The 16,550-nt window shown below is 37.5% G+C and overlaps 2 protein-coding genes across 3 annotated transcripts in view; one reads left to right on the forward strand and one right to left on the reverse strand.

Annotated features, from left to right (window-relative positions):
• The window catches only part of LOC118227873 (plakophilin-3-like), a 29,231-nt gene extending 21,981 nt beyond the window's left edge, over window positions 1-7,250 (forward strand). The window contains exons 10-13 of the mRNA XM_035418860.1: window positions 1,131-1,284; window positions 2,512-2,707; window positions 3,259-3,346; window positions 4,931-7,250. Of these exons, the coding sequence (XP_035274751.1) occupies window positions 1,131-1,284; window positions 2,512-2,707; window positions 3,259-3,346; window positions 4,931-4,972 (480 nt within the window). The 3' untranslated portion in view covers window positions 4,973-7,250. The remainder of the gene's footprint in view (window positions 1-1,130; window positions 1,285-2,511; window positions 2,708-3,258; window positions 3,347-4,930) is intronic.
• Window positions 7,251-11,517: 4,267 nt separating this feature from the next.
• Window positions 11,518-16,550, reverse strand: part of LOC118228014 (anoctamin-9-like) — a 59,346-nt gene continuing 54,313 nt past the window's right edge. For both annotated transcript variants that reach the window (XM_035419181.1, XM_035419179.1), the window contains 4 exons: window positions 16,285-16,407; window positions 15,819-15,912; window positions 15,052-15,164; window positions 11,518-13,605 (listed from right to left, as the gene is read on the reverse strand). In XM_035419181.1, coding sequence (XP_035275072.1) covers window positions 13,566-13,605; window positions 15,052-15,164; window positions 15,819-15,912; window positions 16,285-16,407 — 370 coding nt within the window. In that variant the 3' untranslated portion in view covers window positions 11,518-13,565. The remainder of the gene's footprint in view (window positions 13,606-15,051; window positions 15,165-15,818; window positions 15,913-16,284; window positions 16,408-16,550) is intronic.

A 16,550-nucleotide genomic window follows, 5' to 3' on the forward strand; every position in this document is an offset into this window, starting at 1 on the left:
ATGTTATAGTGACTGCTCTATGAGTCATTTTGTCATCTTTTTATATATTGGTTTTTAAATCACTAAATGGCAATGTACCTGCCTATTTATCCGAAATGCTTTTTAGGCATGTGCCCGGCAGAACCCTTAGATCCTCTGACACTGGTCTCTTAACTGTTCCAAAGGCTAGAACAAAAAGGCATGGAGAGGCAGCTTTGAGCTATTATGGTCCTAGCCTTTGGAACAGCCTGCCGGAGGATCTATGGGTTTCTGAATCTGTGGACATTTTTAAAAGAAGTCTTAAGACACACCTTTTTGGCATTGCTTTTACCTAGGTTTTTGCATTGCTTTTATTTATTTATTTATTTATTTATTTATTTATTTATTTATTTATTTATTTATTTAATTATTATTATTATTATTATTATTATTATTATTATTATTATTTGTTTGTTCCTTTCTTTTCTTTTTAATTATTTTAATTATTCTTTGCAATTATTTCCTGTGAAGTGCATTGAGTTGCACTTACTGTATGAAATGTGCTATACAAATAAAGTTCGATTGATTGATTGATATACAGTACACAACACAGTATGTGCACAAAATTAATTAGAAAAAAAATATCCCATAAAAAAGGGTGAAAGGACTGACGGTAATGTTTCCAGTGAAAAACTATTTGATAAGGGGGAAAAAACTGTATAAATCCTGTTGTTAAATATTTTTATTTTATGGGATTGCTGTTAAAATTATGGGTTATTGCTTATTGCCATTATTCTATGTGCCTTTGACAGTGTTTTGAAATCTTGTACATTCCTGTAAATATTTACTAACATTTTATGGTAAAAATATTGTTTTTTACGGTGTGTGTCATCGGCAGCCCCCCTTCACAGTGGGAAAAGTGGTAAAGATATGACGCCTCTCTTCCCACAGTGAGGGTCACTGAGGGTCTCTCTCTCTCAATCTCTCTCTCCCTCCCTCTCTCTCTCACAGTCTGTGTGTGTAAGTCAGTGCTAAACATAGAACAGTGTTGTGATTAGCAGGACCTCTCTACCTCATTTAGTGGCCATCAAGTGCTTAGTAATGTTCTGAATAACAGGAGCTCTCTTAGTGTGTTAGTCAGCCGATTGTGTTTGGCTTTCTCCCTCTTTAAGTGGGCGTCAGTTTTGAGCCGGGTTGCTATGGAGCAAGAGCGCATGTTGCCCGTGGTGATCGACCTCCTGCGTAGTCACAGTGACCTGGAGCTGCGCTCGCTAACAGGCTTCCTGAGGAACCTATCCCGCCATGCCAGAGACAAGAATGACATGGGTATGAACACTCCATTGAGTGGATATTAGCCATAACGTGTCTCTCTGGACCCCAATCAAAAAAATGTAATTTCCAATGTATGATCTTATACAATGAACACCATAATGTTTGGGACAAAGACATATTATTTTCTTGATTTGGCTCTGTACTCCACAAATTTAGATATGCAATTAAACAATTCACATGTGGTTAAAATGCTCTCAGCTTTTATTTAAAGATACTTGTTTATACATTTTGGTTTTTTATTGTTTATACATGTAGAAATTGCAGCACTTTTTATAAATGGTCCCCCCATTTTAGGGCATCATAACTTTGGGACAAAGAAGTCTTCCTTGCCTTAGCAGGCTCTTCCTGATTTCCAAGCTCTTTCTTCTTAATGATTTTCTAGATTGGTGATGTTGCTTGGCCTAAGGTTTGGCTTATGGCTCTGACCGTTTTTTTTTCTTTCTTTTTTCTCAGCCTCATAATGGCTTTCTTGACTTTCATTGGCACAACCCTGGTCTTCATGCTGACAAACGTTAATAACAAACTCTAAAGGAAATCAGAAAGCCATAATCAAAACTAGATGCTGACATCTCTCTTATTCCGGCACTAAGAAAGCAATTGAAGACACTTGACTAATCAGAAACACCTGTGACACTATTTGTTCCAAACGTTATGATGCCCTGAAATGTTTCAGGGGACTGTTTATAAAAAGTGCTGTCATTTCTACATGGGGAAATCAAAATGTGTAAAAATATCCTAAAATAAAAGCTAAGAATGTGCACTTTAACCGCATGTGAATTGTTTGATAGAAAATCTAAAATTGTGAATATGGAGCCATGTCAAGAAAAACTATATTTTTGTCCCAAACATTATGGCGCTCACTGTGTATGCCTTACAAGAAATTGCATTTATTTTATTTAATTTCTGGAAATGTATTGCATAAATATGTCTAATATTAATTGTTTCATTCATAGACATAACATATACAATAAACTATACAATACATGATAATTACCATGCATTTCTACATTTTCCAAACACTTTTTTATTCAAAAATACACAAATTTTGGGTTATTTTATTTTCTACAGATATAAAGTTTAGATACTTTAAACTGAGTAATATATTTTCAAATATATTTTGTTATTCTTTTCAGCATTATGTATTTTTGGTATGGGCAGGCAGGCATGCCTGTACCTCTTTTTGAAAGCACACTGTTGACTATGAGATTTGTCTGTCTCCAGCAACCAAGGTGGTGAGTAACCTGGTGTCCAAGCTGCCTAACGATGGTCACCAGAAGGAGCCATCCAGCGATGTGGTGGTCAACATCTGTGGGGCCCTCAACAACCTGGTCATAGGCAGCATGTTGGCCGCCCGAGATATAACCTATTTTGATGGACTGCCAAAGCTGATGAGCATCAAGAACTCCCGTGACAATAGGTAGGCTGGGAGAGACGGAGCAGGGCTGGTCAGCACTCACCTGTGTGGCCTTTGGCATTGAACAGGCTTTTTTTCCATACAGGCACCCAACATACTGATTCAGCAAAACATTGGCATGGTTGAAGGATGTAACCCTAGACAGGATGGGGTATTTTATGGCTGCAGTACCGCAGTCTTAAAGGTGCAGATTAAAATATGGGTTACTATGTGAAGTATAGCAGGTTGATTACAACTGAGCTGCCAGCTTTCTTTTGCCTTTGTCATGCCTCTGCCTGCTACCAGAAAGTAGTTCAGTGGTGCTGGGTTAAGAATATTCCAATGTTCCAATGAGTGAACATGAGATTGTGTCATACAGTAAGTGTGTCTCATCAAAGATATTGTTTTTCTAGAAGAAACGATTGTATCTGCCCTAATTATTATGATAAAACCAGAGGGAAAATATTTCAGTATTAACCATGAAGCACTCAGCGTAGATGGGTTGTCATTGAAGGTGTCGCTGGTCAGGTTGCTGTGCAGGTTTCCTAACCTGGTGTTTCTCTTTACTCACTCAGCCCTGGGAAACTGAAGGCAGCCAAAGCAGCTTCAACAGTGCTCTGCAATATGTTTCAGTACAAGAAGCTATACAGGGACTACAAACAGGTGAGGGATGTGGTCCGAGAAACAGCAAAGAGGAACTGCTGATTATGGGACTCTGCTCTTAAAGGGATCGGGACTTCAGATCCCTTTAAGGAGAGGCTCTGTACACAGAGAATTATCTCATTTATATAAACAAATATAAATTTAAATATTAGTTATGGTTCAATTCTCAGTATGGTTTGTAGGCTGCACTGTGAAGTCACTGTCGTGAAGAAATTGCATACTGTTGTTAAAAAGTTGCAGAATAACTGAGTGAGGAATTAAAAAGATTCTAACCACAGACCAGCAAGATGATGCCAATAGGATGAGAGATTGAAATAAATATAATGACAGAAGTTAAAAATGTAAATACACAAAGTACACATTAAAGGTTCAAACATTGGGACCTAATTTAGGGTCTGGTCAGAGGATAACAGGATCACAGTCTCACAATAAAATACAATTTTCCCAGAGCTAAATGCAAACCACAGTGGTTCTCTATTCATTGTGGATGACAAAACAAATTTTACATGAAAATGTATATGCATTCATATTTTTAAAGAAATTAGTTAACTTATTGCTGTCATTAGAATACAACAGGTATATTACCTTTTAACATTTAAATATTTAAGAACATATGAGACAGTGTGAGGTAAAATTATGAGGTGAAATGTCTTTTCAGGTCTTTCAAGGCAAATTTGAAACATTCCTGAAATATTTCTGGTAACTTCAGATTTGCAAGCAATTATCTGTATTACATCCAGCAATTATTGTGCTTGGATGAATGACTGAATGGAACATCAGTTGCAGTTTAGTGTTTAGAGATTAGATTTATATCTGTTGGCTCCAGACAAGTTATGGTTTTCATTTTCAGATTGTAACTTATTCACATAACTTCTGACATATGTACTTAAAACGTATCCTAAACCAAGGTATATACCAAACCACAAGTTATATACCAAAACATGAGCTTGATGATCCATTTTGTTACGGGCACATGAAAGTACACCCTTATGTAGTGGCAGTCACCCTCCCTCAGGCAGCTTGGCCTGAGAACAAAAAATCCAGGCGCCAGAAATTCACAGAATAGCACGCACATACAAATCTCTCCATGGCAGGGCGTGTCCTGGCAAATCTCTCCAGCCCCACCTCTCTGTCACTTTCTCAGGTTTATCCTGACAAACAAGTCTCAACAGCCCAACTGTGTCTGCCTTTTCCCCTCATGCCTGTTTCCTCCAGAAACAGATCTGTTTCTGCTTTTCACCAGTTGTGCCTAATCTGTCCATTCTACTGTCTGTTTCGCTTCATATTTCTGTGTTACTGTACCTTTTGTTGTTACGCTTACTCATATCCTCAGAATTGGATGTGTTATCAAAAGTTGTGCAAATGCACTTGTTTTATTTTTGCAGGCGTGTGAGTATCACCGGCAGTGCGTTTGTGAAAGGCATATTCTGGCATATTATCCCCTTTTGACTGAAGCGCGTGATGTGATCCGGTGCTTTGAATAACCAAACAAAAGCACATTTTTACCATTGCTGTCTCTGACCTTTGTACCTTGTTTATCCACCTACTAACCATTGTCTTTCGCTCCCTCTCCTGTTTTTACAGAAAGGATACACAAGACCAGACTTTGCTGACATGACCGTTTAAAACATAACTACTGTTGTTATACTGTTGCTACTAAAACGAGCTGGCAAAGGAGGAATAAAAACTCTTCTCAAGCAATACAGCCAGCCAACCTTACACTATACTTTCAGACACAGAATCACCAGATGTACAAATGATATAAAAATGGAAGCCATACATGTGTTACATTTGATTGAACGTAACACAAAGGAACTTACTTAAGAAGAATGCCCCTTTAGATTTATCCCCAAATAAATGGATGTGCTTTCCTTTCCTCATGGATTTAAGCCCATTTCTATTTTTTTTTGTAACATGCATGCAGTTACTGATGGATGCCTGTCAACAAGTGATGGTTGATATTCACTTATGTGGCACCCCCTAATGCTCAGACTCTGACTCTGACTGTGCTCATACAAGCCTAACTGGGTCGCCCAAGGATGGACTCCTTCCGGGTCACTCTGGGTGCTTCTATCCAGTTTGTGTATTGGTGTTAATGTGGTTGCCCTTAGTGAAGGTTCTAAGCCAACTGTAACTAACTAACTTGAATGGAATGTGATATGGACCAGGGTGGTGTGGTTAGTCACTTCATTCGTTCATCAAATTTAATTTGCTCAAACACATGTAATAATAATTTTCATCGCAGCAGTGGTGTGTCATTGTTAATAACAATAGCACCATGCCGAAAGCAGTCCCCTATGATCTCAGCGAATCACAGCTAAGAGCCACCAGCAAACAGACACAGCAACGCTCTCACAGTGTTAACAAAACAAATTGAAAGGTTGTGAGTTGTGGTGGTTTTAACTTAAAGCTGGTGAATGTAACTTGATTTTGAAGGCTTTCAGTGAGAGCTGCATATTCAAATACCTATTGGGAGAAAGCTGAGAAGGATAGATATAAAACTATCCTAACCAATATAAACACAGGCCATAGCTATTTGATTTTCCAGAATTGCAGTAGCCTATTGTCATCATTGCATATGGATTTTCTGATCTGATATGATGTAATATAGCCACTCAATTTGTACATGCTTTCTGCTATTGTAATTTGATATGGTACAGTGGTGCCTTGTACCAACAGTATCATTTTTAGTATTTCACAATTCAAAGGAAACACGCAATATTAAATTCAGGCAATGGTCAGAGTACTACGGGCAATTTTATTAACACAGACCTGTTGATAAATATATGTGTATTCTCAAGTGCTATATTTTTGTAAGACTGGAAAGTGTATCAGTGAGATGTATAAGAGATGTGTACGAATGCAATGCTATATGGCGTGACTAATGGGTGGGCACAGGAACAGGGAACTATATTGTAAATGGATGTTTGAGACTGAGTGGGAATGTGTGTACCCTTTACACTTAGTTTATTCTTTTTTGATAAACATTATGCATGTGTGTGCTGTAAAACAGTGGAATATCTACTAAACCAGCCTTGAAGAGTCACTGTATGGCCCTAGCATGTTTTCCTTTCCAGTTCATTATGTTGATTTATATTAGATTTAACGAAGAATTTTAAAAATACACAAACTGTGCCTTCAGTGAAATAAGTGTTTTTGACAATATGTGAGATTCCAGTCATATGCGCTGTCATTCAAATTAGTTATTTTTCTTGAATGAAGCTGGAAAGACGAGTAGATGTCACATAAATCAGGAACCCATGCTATAACTATTACAGCATTTTTATTATAGTGTCTTTTTGACAGAATGATTGCATGAACTCCAATGTGTATGCACAGTTTGTCAATAGAATTTTGATTAATTGTTTCAGACTATTTTGTGCAAGGTACTCTTTGTATTGTGCGTGTGAATGTCTTTGTAGATACTTTAATTGCAAAGTATTTTGTTTTCAAATAATAGTTAGATTTTTCGATGTAACTGAGGCTTTATTTTTTGTATTGAAAACTATTTTCTGATACATACTGTTAACATATACTGACTAATTACTCATAAAAATAATATATGTACAATACTGACTTGAATGTTTGACTAAGAACAGGTGCATTTCTGTCAGCATGAATGGCTAATTGTGAACATTGTTGTTCTTCAGTGTGTTTGTTTCCCAGATAGAAAGTTTGTGGTTTGGATGTAGGTAGAGAGAATAGACATTATGTGCATTATGTCAGTTTTTCTTACAGGACAATAAAACAAATGTTGTTCCAACCACTCGCTGCCCTCAAGCTCCACTGCGACCCCTAAGAATGTTTCATTAGTCATACTAATCCTACTGTAAACAGAAAGGCGCGTCCTCTCACTGGTCATTTGTAATTATCATAATAAATAACAAAATATTTTAGATGTGAATTTGTGTGAGCATGACATTTTCCTTCATCAAAGAGAAATATCCCTTTGGTTTGGTTCGTAACTGGCTTTATGCATATGATGTGTTGGATCATTTCTGATAAAAGACAGTCTACTCTACTCTAGAGTAAAATATTCTTTAAGGAATGTTAGCTTCACCCAATTGTGTGAAATGTACACACTAAATTATAATGCACGGGCATTGTAAATAATTTCTTTATTCACATTTTACATTCCTCCTTTAAAAAATTAAAAAAATTCTAAACAGAAAACTGCTTCAGTTATTTTTGCTAATGTCATAATTCACTTGATTAGCATACATTTTATTAGGAAGATCAATTCAATATATGATAGAGGTAATAAAAATGTAGTCATTGCAGAAGAATTTATACTGCCAAAGGTAAAACCTAGTACCAATGCAGTGTCATTCTGGGTGAGTCACAGCTTGTCTAGACATGTATGGGTTTGCTTGTTGCCCCAACAGTGATGTGTTTATGATTTAATACCTGATGCAGCGCTCACACTCAGGGGAGGCATGTGTAACAGCCCCTTGAGTCAGGAATAGAAGATGCTGGGAGATAAGATTGAGTGTGACTGATGGAAAGTTGTACCCTGGTTGACACAAAGCTGCAAGTCATGTGGTGGGTGATATGGAGATCACATTTACAGCACTGCTTCAGTGAGGAGCAGGCTCATACTAACACACACCCTGCAGAAACAAAAATAGCCAATAATGCTAATACAGGAGAACAAAGAAGACACTTCAACACTTTTTTGTTCACACAGCTTAGCTTTGCCTCAGGTCACTTTATAACCCCAGTGTTGCTACATTTCGACAGTGTGCAGTGCTGAAGGTGGCTCTCTTCACATTTAGAAAATATTCAGAACACTGCTGTGAATTATTCACTGTTTAATTAATTAACAATGGTAATTATTTATTTTTGTCTTAAATTTACAAAATGATGAGGAATAATACAAAATATCTAAATGCTTCCAAGTAACAGAAATTTTAATGACAGTTACCAGAAGTAACTGGTTGACTTAAATCACACATACATACACACACCCAAACATCTGAATGGGATGTCATAGTTTTAAAAGTTAAATGTTTCCCTGCATTGGTTTGTAAATGCATGTATATTAGAATTTAGTGTACATGGAATTATATATTTGTTGCTGACCTCTGGCTGAATCAGCTTAATTGCTGTGGACAATCAATCATTACAATGAAAGGATAATACAGGACTTTAAATACATTGGCTGAGAAGCTGAGATTTATGAAACATTCATTCAGTACAGTACTAATGTTTTGCTCATCGTTTATTTTTTATGTAGCTAGGGATTAGCCGGGAGAAACCCATAAACAATGTGACAAATATACTGCAATGCTGCAGATCTGTGTCAAATCAAATATAGTTTTAATCACTGACAAAACTGTTAAATCCTGCAATTAAAAACAAAAATCAGATTCAGGAGAGCAGCAAGATGCAGCATTTATCATGTACAAAGCTATTGAAAAGACAAAAGAGAATAGATTTACAGACCATGGATTTTAAACCTTGTCTTTATACATTTTACTATAGTTAACTTATTACATGGTTTCCAAGAGCAATTATGCTATAGTTCCAGTATAGCAGGACCTCAGCTACGATTCAAACGCATGTACCTGTTAAATCAGTGATATTTCTCACCAATACCCAGTTCATCCCTGTTATGAATTTCTAGTCTATGCGAAGTAGAGGAGCAGTCTCATCACTTTTCCGTGACATGACAGAAACATTCTGAGAATGTTATAGCTTAGCGGGAAATGTACTCTTTTCCACGCACAACTTGCTGGGGGGGGGCCACAGGCCCCATCTCAGGATTTAGAACTTGGAGCAGGATGGAGTCTGGCCAGTCTAATGTTATTTTTATCAAGGAAGGAAAACTTCTCAGAGCTACGGATAAAGAGACTTCATTTGGATTTCTCTGTGATGTCAGCCACTGAAGATGTGATAAAAGAGATCTGGATATTAAACTTGAGGAGAACTATTGAATGAAATAAGCCAGTGAAAAAGAAACAATAAAAAAGCAATCTGAACATTAGCAAGTTCCAACAATCTGCATTGCATTATGGACATTTTTACACCATTAGGCCCACAAGATGGTTTTGCAGGGATGTGTATTTTACCTCCAAATGCATAATGAATCTGGCCAGATAGCCCTGTGTGAATACTTGTGAATCTCAGAGTGGTGATGGACAACAGGTTGTCCCTCTCCAAGAACATCGCAGCAGTAAGCCGGGCGTGCAGATTTTTCCTGTATAACATCCGGAGAATCCGCCCCTTTCTCACCACCTACTCAACCCAGCTCCTGGTCCAAGCAATGGTACTATTCCGCCTGGACTACTGCAACTCTCTTCTGGCTGGACTACCGGCATCTGCCATCAGACCCCTGCAACTCATTCAGAATGCTGCAGCTCCTCTGGTCTTCAGCCTCCCCAGACACTCCCACGTCACTCCCCTGCTCACTACCCTCCGCTGGCTGCCTGTTATAGCTCGCATCAAATTTAAAATATTGGTCCTAGCATACCAGGCAGTCAAGGGATCAGCCCCAGCATACCTCCACAAGATCTTCAAACCCTACATGCCAGCCAGACCCCTCCATTCTGCTACCTCAGGACGCCTGGCACCTCCCCCTCTTCGCACCTGCGCTTCCCGAACACGTCTCCTGTCTGTTCTGGCCCCACGATGGTGGAATGACCGTCTGTCAGAACAGCTGAGACACTGACCAACTTCAAGCGACGACTGAAGACTCACCTCTTCAGGCTGCACCTCTCCCCATCCCTCCCTACCTCTCTGTAATCTCTTAATTGACTGTAAGCTTAGGGTTGTAACTAGGTAGCTTTTTCGTAGGTGACTTAGTTAACGCACTTGTCTTAACTACTGCTTGTATTTTTGTATAGACTGCGTTGTTACTGTTATCGTTTGTGTTAGTGTTAATCAATTTAACCTTCAGGGTCCAAGTTGAACTATGCGGTTGTTCCCTGCACTTGGAACGGTACTTCTCTCTAGGGTTTTCGACATACTTGTTCCTGGTTATGGTTATACTTTGTTGTACTTCGCTCTGGATAAGAGCATCTGCCAAATGCCTGTAATGTAATGTACTGTTTTTCAAATTGTGCAAATTATAATTTAATATCTCTGACAAAATTATTGTCCTCTATATTATTGCCCAGATGTAAAACTTTCACTTCCAAACGATTTTTATAAGGCACTGTTTCGAGACAAGAACAAATTGAAATATTTTGGTACTCACGAATGTTATGTGCATGATCAATTGTATATTAGTAATCCCGGCATAAACACATGAACAACTCAACTGAAGTAGTAAGCATATACGGTGAATACAGTACATTTATGTTCTAGCCTAGATAAATGCTAGAAGAAGAAAGAAATATGTACCCACTATTGAACAGACCTGGGTCAAATACGTATTTGTTTTGGATTCAAATATTTTTATGTGCTCTGTTGATCTTGTCTGGTGTAATTGAGCCTGCCAATATGACCAGAAGGCGGGGTTTGCACTTTTTGAGAGTATTTAATTGGTTCCAATACACCAGACAAGATCAGTAAAGCCTATAAAAGTATTTGAATCTAAAACAAATACGCATTTGATCCAGGTCTGCTATTTAATTACTAATTCACATGCAGCTTATACTAGATAAACAATGTTTCAGACACAACATAAGTATTTCCAAAGGCAGCTGATACATGAATATCTCTTGTCCTTGGCTTAAAATTTGAAACAAAATAACATAAAAAACATGAGTTATTGATGTTTTAAATGAGTCATAACTGACATTAGTTATCAGCAATAATTATCTGGTAAGAATTGCCAGAGCACAGCATTCTTTCACTATTGTTTATGCCAACAGAACAGCAACACTATGTTATACTTAAAAAATAGGGAAGTAATCTTGAGTGAAACCTTAGTTTTATAAGAAAAAATATTTCCATTCTGTTCACCAAGTTATACAGACCCGGTTAAACCTATAGTATCCTAAGTGTATGTCTGTATACAGTTTTCAAGTACACAGTTTTCCAGCCCTGCCCTGATGACGCATTTGGTCCTGCAAGAACATGAAAGATGCAAGACTCCACCCACCCCAACTGTACCCAGGTATGCCTACACAGGCAAGCATGCTGGAACCTGTGCACATTTCTAAAAGCTGGGTACACTGCTTCTGGGTTACAGAGATGATTCAAAAATCGAAACAACAAAAGGCAAGTGCTGGAGTCAAATAAATTTATTTGATTATCTCATCTTGCATTACCCACTACCAACATTCTTTTAAAGATGCAGTTGAAAAGGGAGTGGAGGCAGTTACCTCTGAAGTTTAAATGTAACAAATCATTTCAAAATATTTTAAAATAGGTGCATGTGTACAAAAGTAAATCATTTCTTTTTGAAAATATTTCTATAAAGTATACTGCCAAGTTGCACTCTTTTTACTTTGCTCATAAGCCTTAATTTCATGAATGCTATTTTCAGATGTATAATCACTTAAAATGATGGCTGAATGAAACAAGCTTACACACTCCTCCCTTGGAAAATATTTGTGCAGCATGCTGAGGTTTGACTTGGACAGGAACGTGCCAATAATCCAGCATCTTGTTGTTTTTCCTCTAAATCACACATCTTGTCAGAGATTAAGAAAGTCATCACTCTCGTTGAATCTGCTGGTTTCAACATGGCACCCAATAAAAAGCTAGCCAAACAAATGGTTATAAAATGGCTGCTTGTATACTGCCACCTTCTGGTAAACCATCACTGTACACCTTGTTTCCTATCTTTAAGATTGCAATTTTCAAGGCCCTCCTGGGAGAATTGCACAAATTTACTACTATGTCTAAAGAATAGCTGCCAACATTTGCATTCACTGCTCTGCGATTTGAACAAAAAACATACAGAAAGCAAGCCCACATATTCCACACAGGTGCGACACAAACACATCTAACAGAAAAAAGTAATGTCTTGCTAAAGACAACCAAATTATCATCTAGGATTGATGGATGCAGTAAGAATTTCATGGAAGAAAAAAAGTAATCATTGGCACAAATACTAATATACAAACTTCAGTTTCAAGAAGTGAGACACCTGTATTGTTCAGAGGAATCCATATATGGGACTAAAATCTTCTCTGTTGTTTGGAATATGTAAAAGGAATGTGCTTGCAAAACACTTACAAGCACACTCATACACAAAGGACAAAGGGACTGTTGCAGCGGTGCTCAACACTAACTCCCCTGCATATCCCCATATTATTTTGGGCAATCCCCAGAGACATCCACACCTTGTTCAATAACCCACATATATGCCAAAGGTTCAAGACAGAGGCAGGTCCCTGGTAGCTATACATCATGTTTAAGTCTGTTACTGTGTAGTATGAATTTACAGAATGATTTTATCACAAAGAGATCTGCACCTAGTTGTGTACAGTAAAAAAAAATCTATAATTTGCTGGTATAACATTACATTTCATTTAACACCTTTCACAATTCAGTTGACAATGTTTTAAAGCAACAGTTCAGTTATTTCTATATCAGCTGATTAATGTCAAGAAACAGTTGTTGATGCAAAAGGAAAAAATGCTGAAATTGTTTATGGACAATTTGAAAATATGTTCCGGCACAAAGGAAGATTAGGGCATTTGAAAAGAGCCTGTGTGGATATAAAATGAAGCCAAATAAAAATGACAGAATAAGCATATGCTGACAGTTAAAATGAATCATATACCTATGCAACTGCATAACAAATTTTTTCAATGGTCGAGTCCCACACATTAACACAGGCCAACATCAGTACCTAAACAATGATGTTTTGGCTGGCTCAGATTGCTCCTAATAGACCACAAATAATCTAGTTCTGTTTTCAATGACCCCACCAATCACATGAGACCTGGAACACATTTAATTCCACGCTCCTGAGTATTTTTAAAACACCACATTAGGCATTCCTTATCCTACCAGTTTTGCAGTAAATAATACAACAGGAATAATGGTATAGCAGTTAAGATGCTGGAACAGAAAGTGAAGGCTTTTTTCCCTTGGTGCAGCAGCTCCATTCCTTCCTGTTGGTCAGTGATGATTCCACAAGATGCTTTCTCACACCCCATTGCTCTCAAGTCACGTTAAGAGTTTGGTTTAGCATGTTAAATTACTGTATATTTCTTCCACACACACTGAAGGTTTGAGCATGTGCAAGTTCCAAGGGTCAGTTTTTGTTGTTTTCATGTCCCTGTTATTATTTATATTCTTGGTTCCAACCTTCCTGATGTCACACATCAGTTGACCTGTCAAATCTGTTGCTCTTCTCTCTGAAATACAATAAAACAACACCATTGAGGTGACTAGAAAATGAAACACATATAACACTGATTTCACCTTGCCACATTTGACCCAAACTACAAATGTAAAAAAAAGTGGTTATAAAACTTCTGGGGAACCCTGTGTATACTGGATTTGTTCCAACTGCAAATGAAATTGCAGAATTTCATTTGCAGAAAGTGTTCTTAATTCAATGTCTTTCATGTTTTGAGGATTATTTACCATCTTAAGCCACATTAAAAAAATAAAAAAAAGCTATGCATTCCAAAAATAAAAGTCACATTTAGCCTCATTCACACATTTTTTTTAAATGTTCTTATTTTTGTTCTTAATTTCCTACAAAAAACAATGCAGGATTCACAGTCCAAAGACATGCAGGTAGGCTAATTGGAGACTCTAAAATTGCCCATAGGTGTGAGGGAATGGTGAGTGAATGGTGTGTGTGCCGTGCGATAGATTGGCGGCCTGTCCAGGGTTTATTCCTGCCTCTCGCCCAGTGGATGCTAGGATAGGCTCCAGCACCCCCCGTGACCCTGCTCAGGATAAGCAGGTATAGATAATGGATGGACATTATTATATAAATATAATAATCATATCAATAAACATTTGTTGACATGACATGAGGTCTGTGACTACTTAAAATGACTGTGCATGAATAATAAAGCATTATAAATAGGAACATCTTCTACGTATGTCTTAACGCGTGTTTCCTGACACACATACATTCTGATCTTACCAAAGAACAAATTCAGATTAAGAAAAAATAACGAATGCCAAAATGTTCGTGGAAATGTTTGTAAGCACAGTTAATGATACAATTTGAACATACGCATGTTTCGTGAATGAGGCCCATTGTGCTAATTGTGCTATATTGCAAACAATTACATAAAAGAGGTAAAAACCTTTTTAACTGACCAAAATAAAGACAGAGGTGGATCAATAGGCTCCTAATTGGTAGATAATGAAGAATTTAAAGACAAAGCAAACGATAACAAGCCTAATACATTGTGTTAATAGGTTTAAGGAACAAATTATGAAAAAAACTTAAACATGTGTTCAGCAACCTTAATTGAGCAAGTGTTTGACTGCAACAAAAACCAGCATATTGACTCCTATCCTAATGTCCAACTAAACACTTTACCGGGATTCATTTTCACTTAATTTAAAATTAAAATATTTCCCCCTGACATATATAGAGAACGTAATATACGTTGGCATATCACAAGACTGTTAGAATATTTGTAAAGTACATGTAGTACATGGTTCACAGACTGAACTCAAATAAAAAGGTGAAAAACTTCTGAAATGTTTACTTCATTCACAGTTTCATGTGTTCTTACACACAGGTATTTCCTTACAAATTAAAAATGTATAATATGATGCATATGTCTCAGAGTGAGAGTGAAGATTATCATGTGTACATGTTTAAAATTCACCTGAGCTCCTCTTTTAATCTGGTAAGCTTGTCATGTAGTCTGTCATTCTTGACTTTCAAGGGGCAGTCTGGGACAAACCAAGCTGCAATGAATTTGCAGATGACCACAACATGCTGGAAAGACAATTGAGATTGCACCATGGAGAGAAGGGTCAGCAGCTGTTAGAATGAATGGTATAATTGCAAAGTAAACATGAGGCTTTATGGGCAGCTCCATTTTGACACAGAAAATGACAACCAGCTTCAGGTTTTATTGTATTGCTAATTGATTGAGTGATAGAAAAAGAATGCTTAATGATGCTTAATGCTTAACTCAGTTAACTCATCCTGTTTTCACAGGATTACTCCAGACCAGGGATCTGCAACCCTGGACCTGGAAAGCCGCAGGCTCTATGTGGTTTTCGTTGTTACTTATTTGATTAATTAAAGAAATTCACTACACAGTAAACTCACCTCACCTTGTTCCTCGGGTCTGAATTGTTTGCTCATTTTAAGCTGAAAAAAAACCAGTACACCCTGCAGCTTTCTAGGACCAAGGTTGCAGGCCCCAGTCTAAATTACAGTGCAGTAAATAGGGAAAATACTTACATTTCCTAAATACAAAATCAGCTGTGACACCCTGAACATAGGAAGGACTAGAATTCTTTTCATGGAGTGGATGAGGTTTGTGAAATGAAAAGAACTCATCACAAGAGAATTATCAGTGCTTTAGGGGTCACTAGACTTGAAATTGTTATACATAACCCATTGCTTTTACAGGTGTTTTACCTCAAACAGAATGACAAAGGCGAACCGCACTGCCAGAATGAGCCAGAACTGTGCTGTAAACCCATAGTCTTCCATGCTTCTATAGTCTTTATAACTGTCAAGAAAACAGTACATAAATATACAGTAGGTCCATCTTTGGTCAATATTATCAGCATAATCAATGCAATGAAAGTGGAACAAGTAATGAGTCCAGCATTTTTCCAAAATTATACTTTCCACGATGTATTAGCCTACCCGTTCACAAAAGACATTAGACTGCTAATTATACTTCTATACATGCAATCTTTTAATTTTCAGCAAAGGTTCCATGCAAAAGCAGAATTCAAACAACATGGGATCGCAACAAGACAACACCTGCAGGATTTGATGGGACTGCATTTCTAATACCATCCATGAACACTCAACTTGCAGAATGGAACACGAAAAAGCACAGGAAGGGAAGGGAGGGCAGGGAAGGGCTTTCTACCTGCATTGGGTGACGTTGTGGCCACTGGGGATGACCAGCTGTGCAGGGACAAAGTCCTTGCTGACACGCTTGTCTGTTACTTGCACAGTTGACAGGGTATTATTGATGTAACCAGTCATGCAGCTTGAAGAGAGGAGGAAAAGGTCATGGAGATAACTGCTACATGGAACTTTCAAAAAAGACTTATTTTCTATCAAAAAAAAATTGATCTTGTACGATGAAACGGTTGCCTGCTAGTACAATAACAACAGTATAGTTTCTAAAAT

Source organism: Anguilla anguilla, chromosome 5 (genome assembly GCF_013347855.1).
Source record: "Anguilla anguilla isolate fAngAng1 chromosome 5, fAngAng1.pri, whole genome shotgun sequence".
Classification (NCBI taxonomy): domain Eukaryota; kingdom Metazoa; phylum Chordata; class Actinopteri; order Anguilliformes; family Anguillidae; genus Anguilla; species Anguilla anguilla.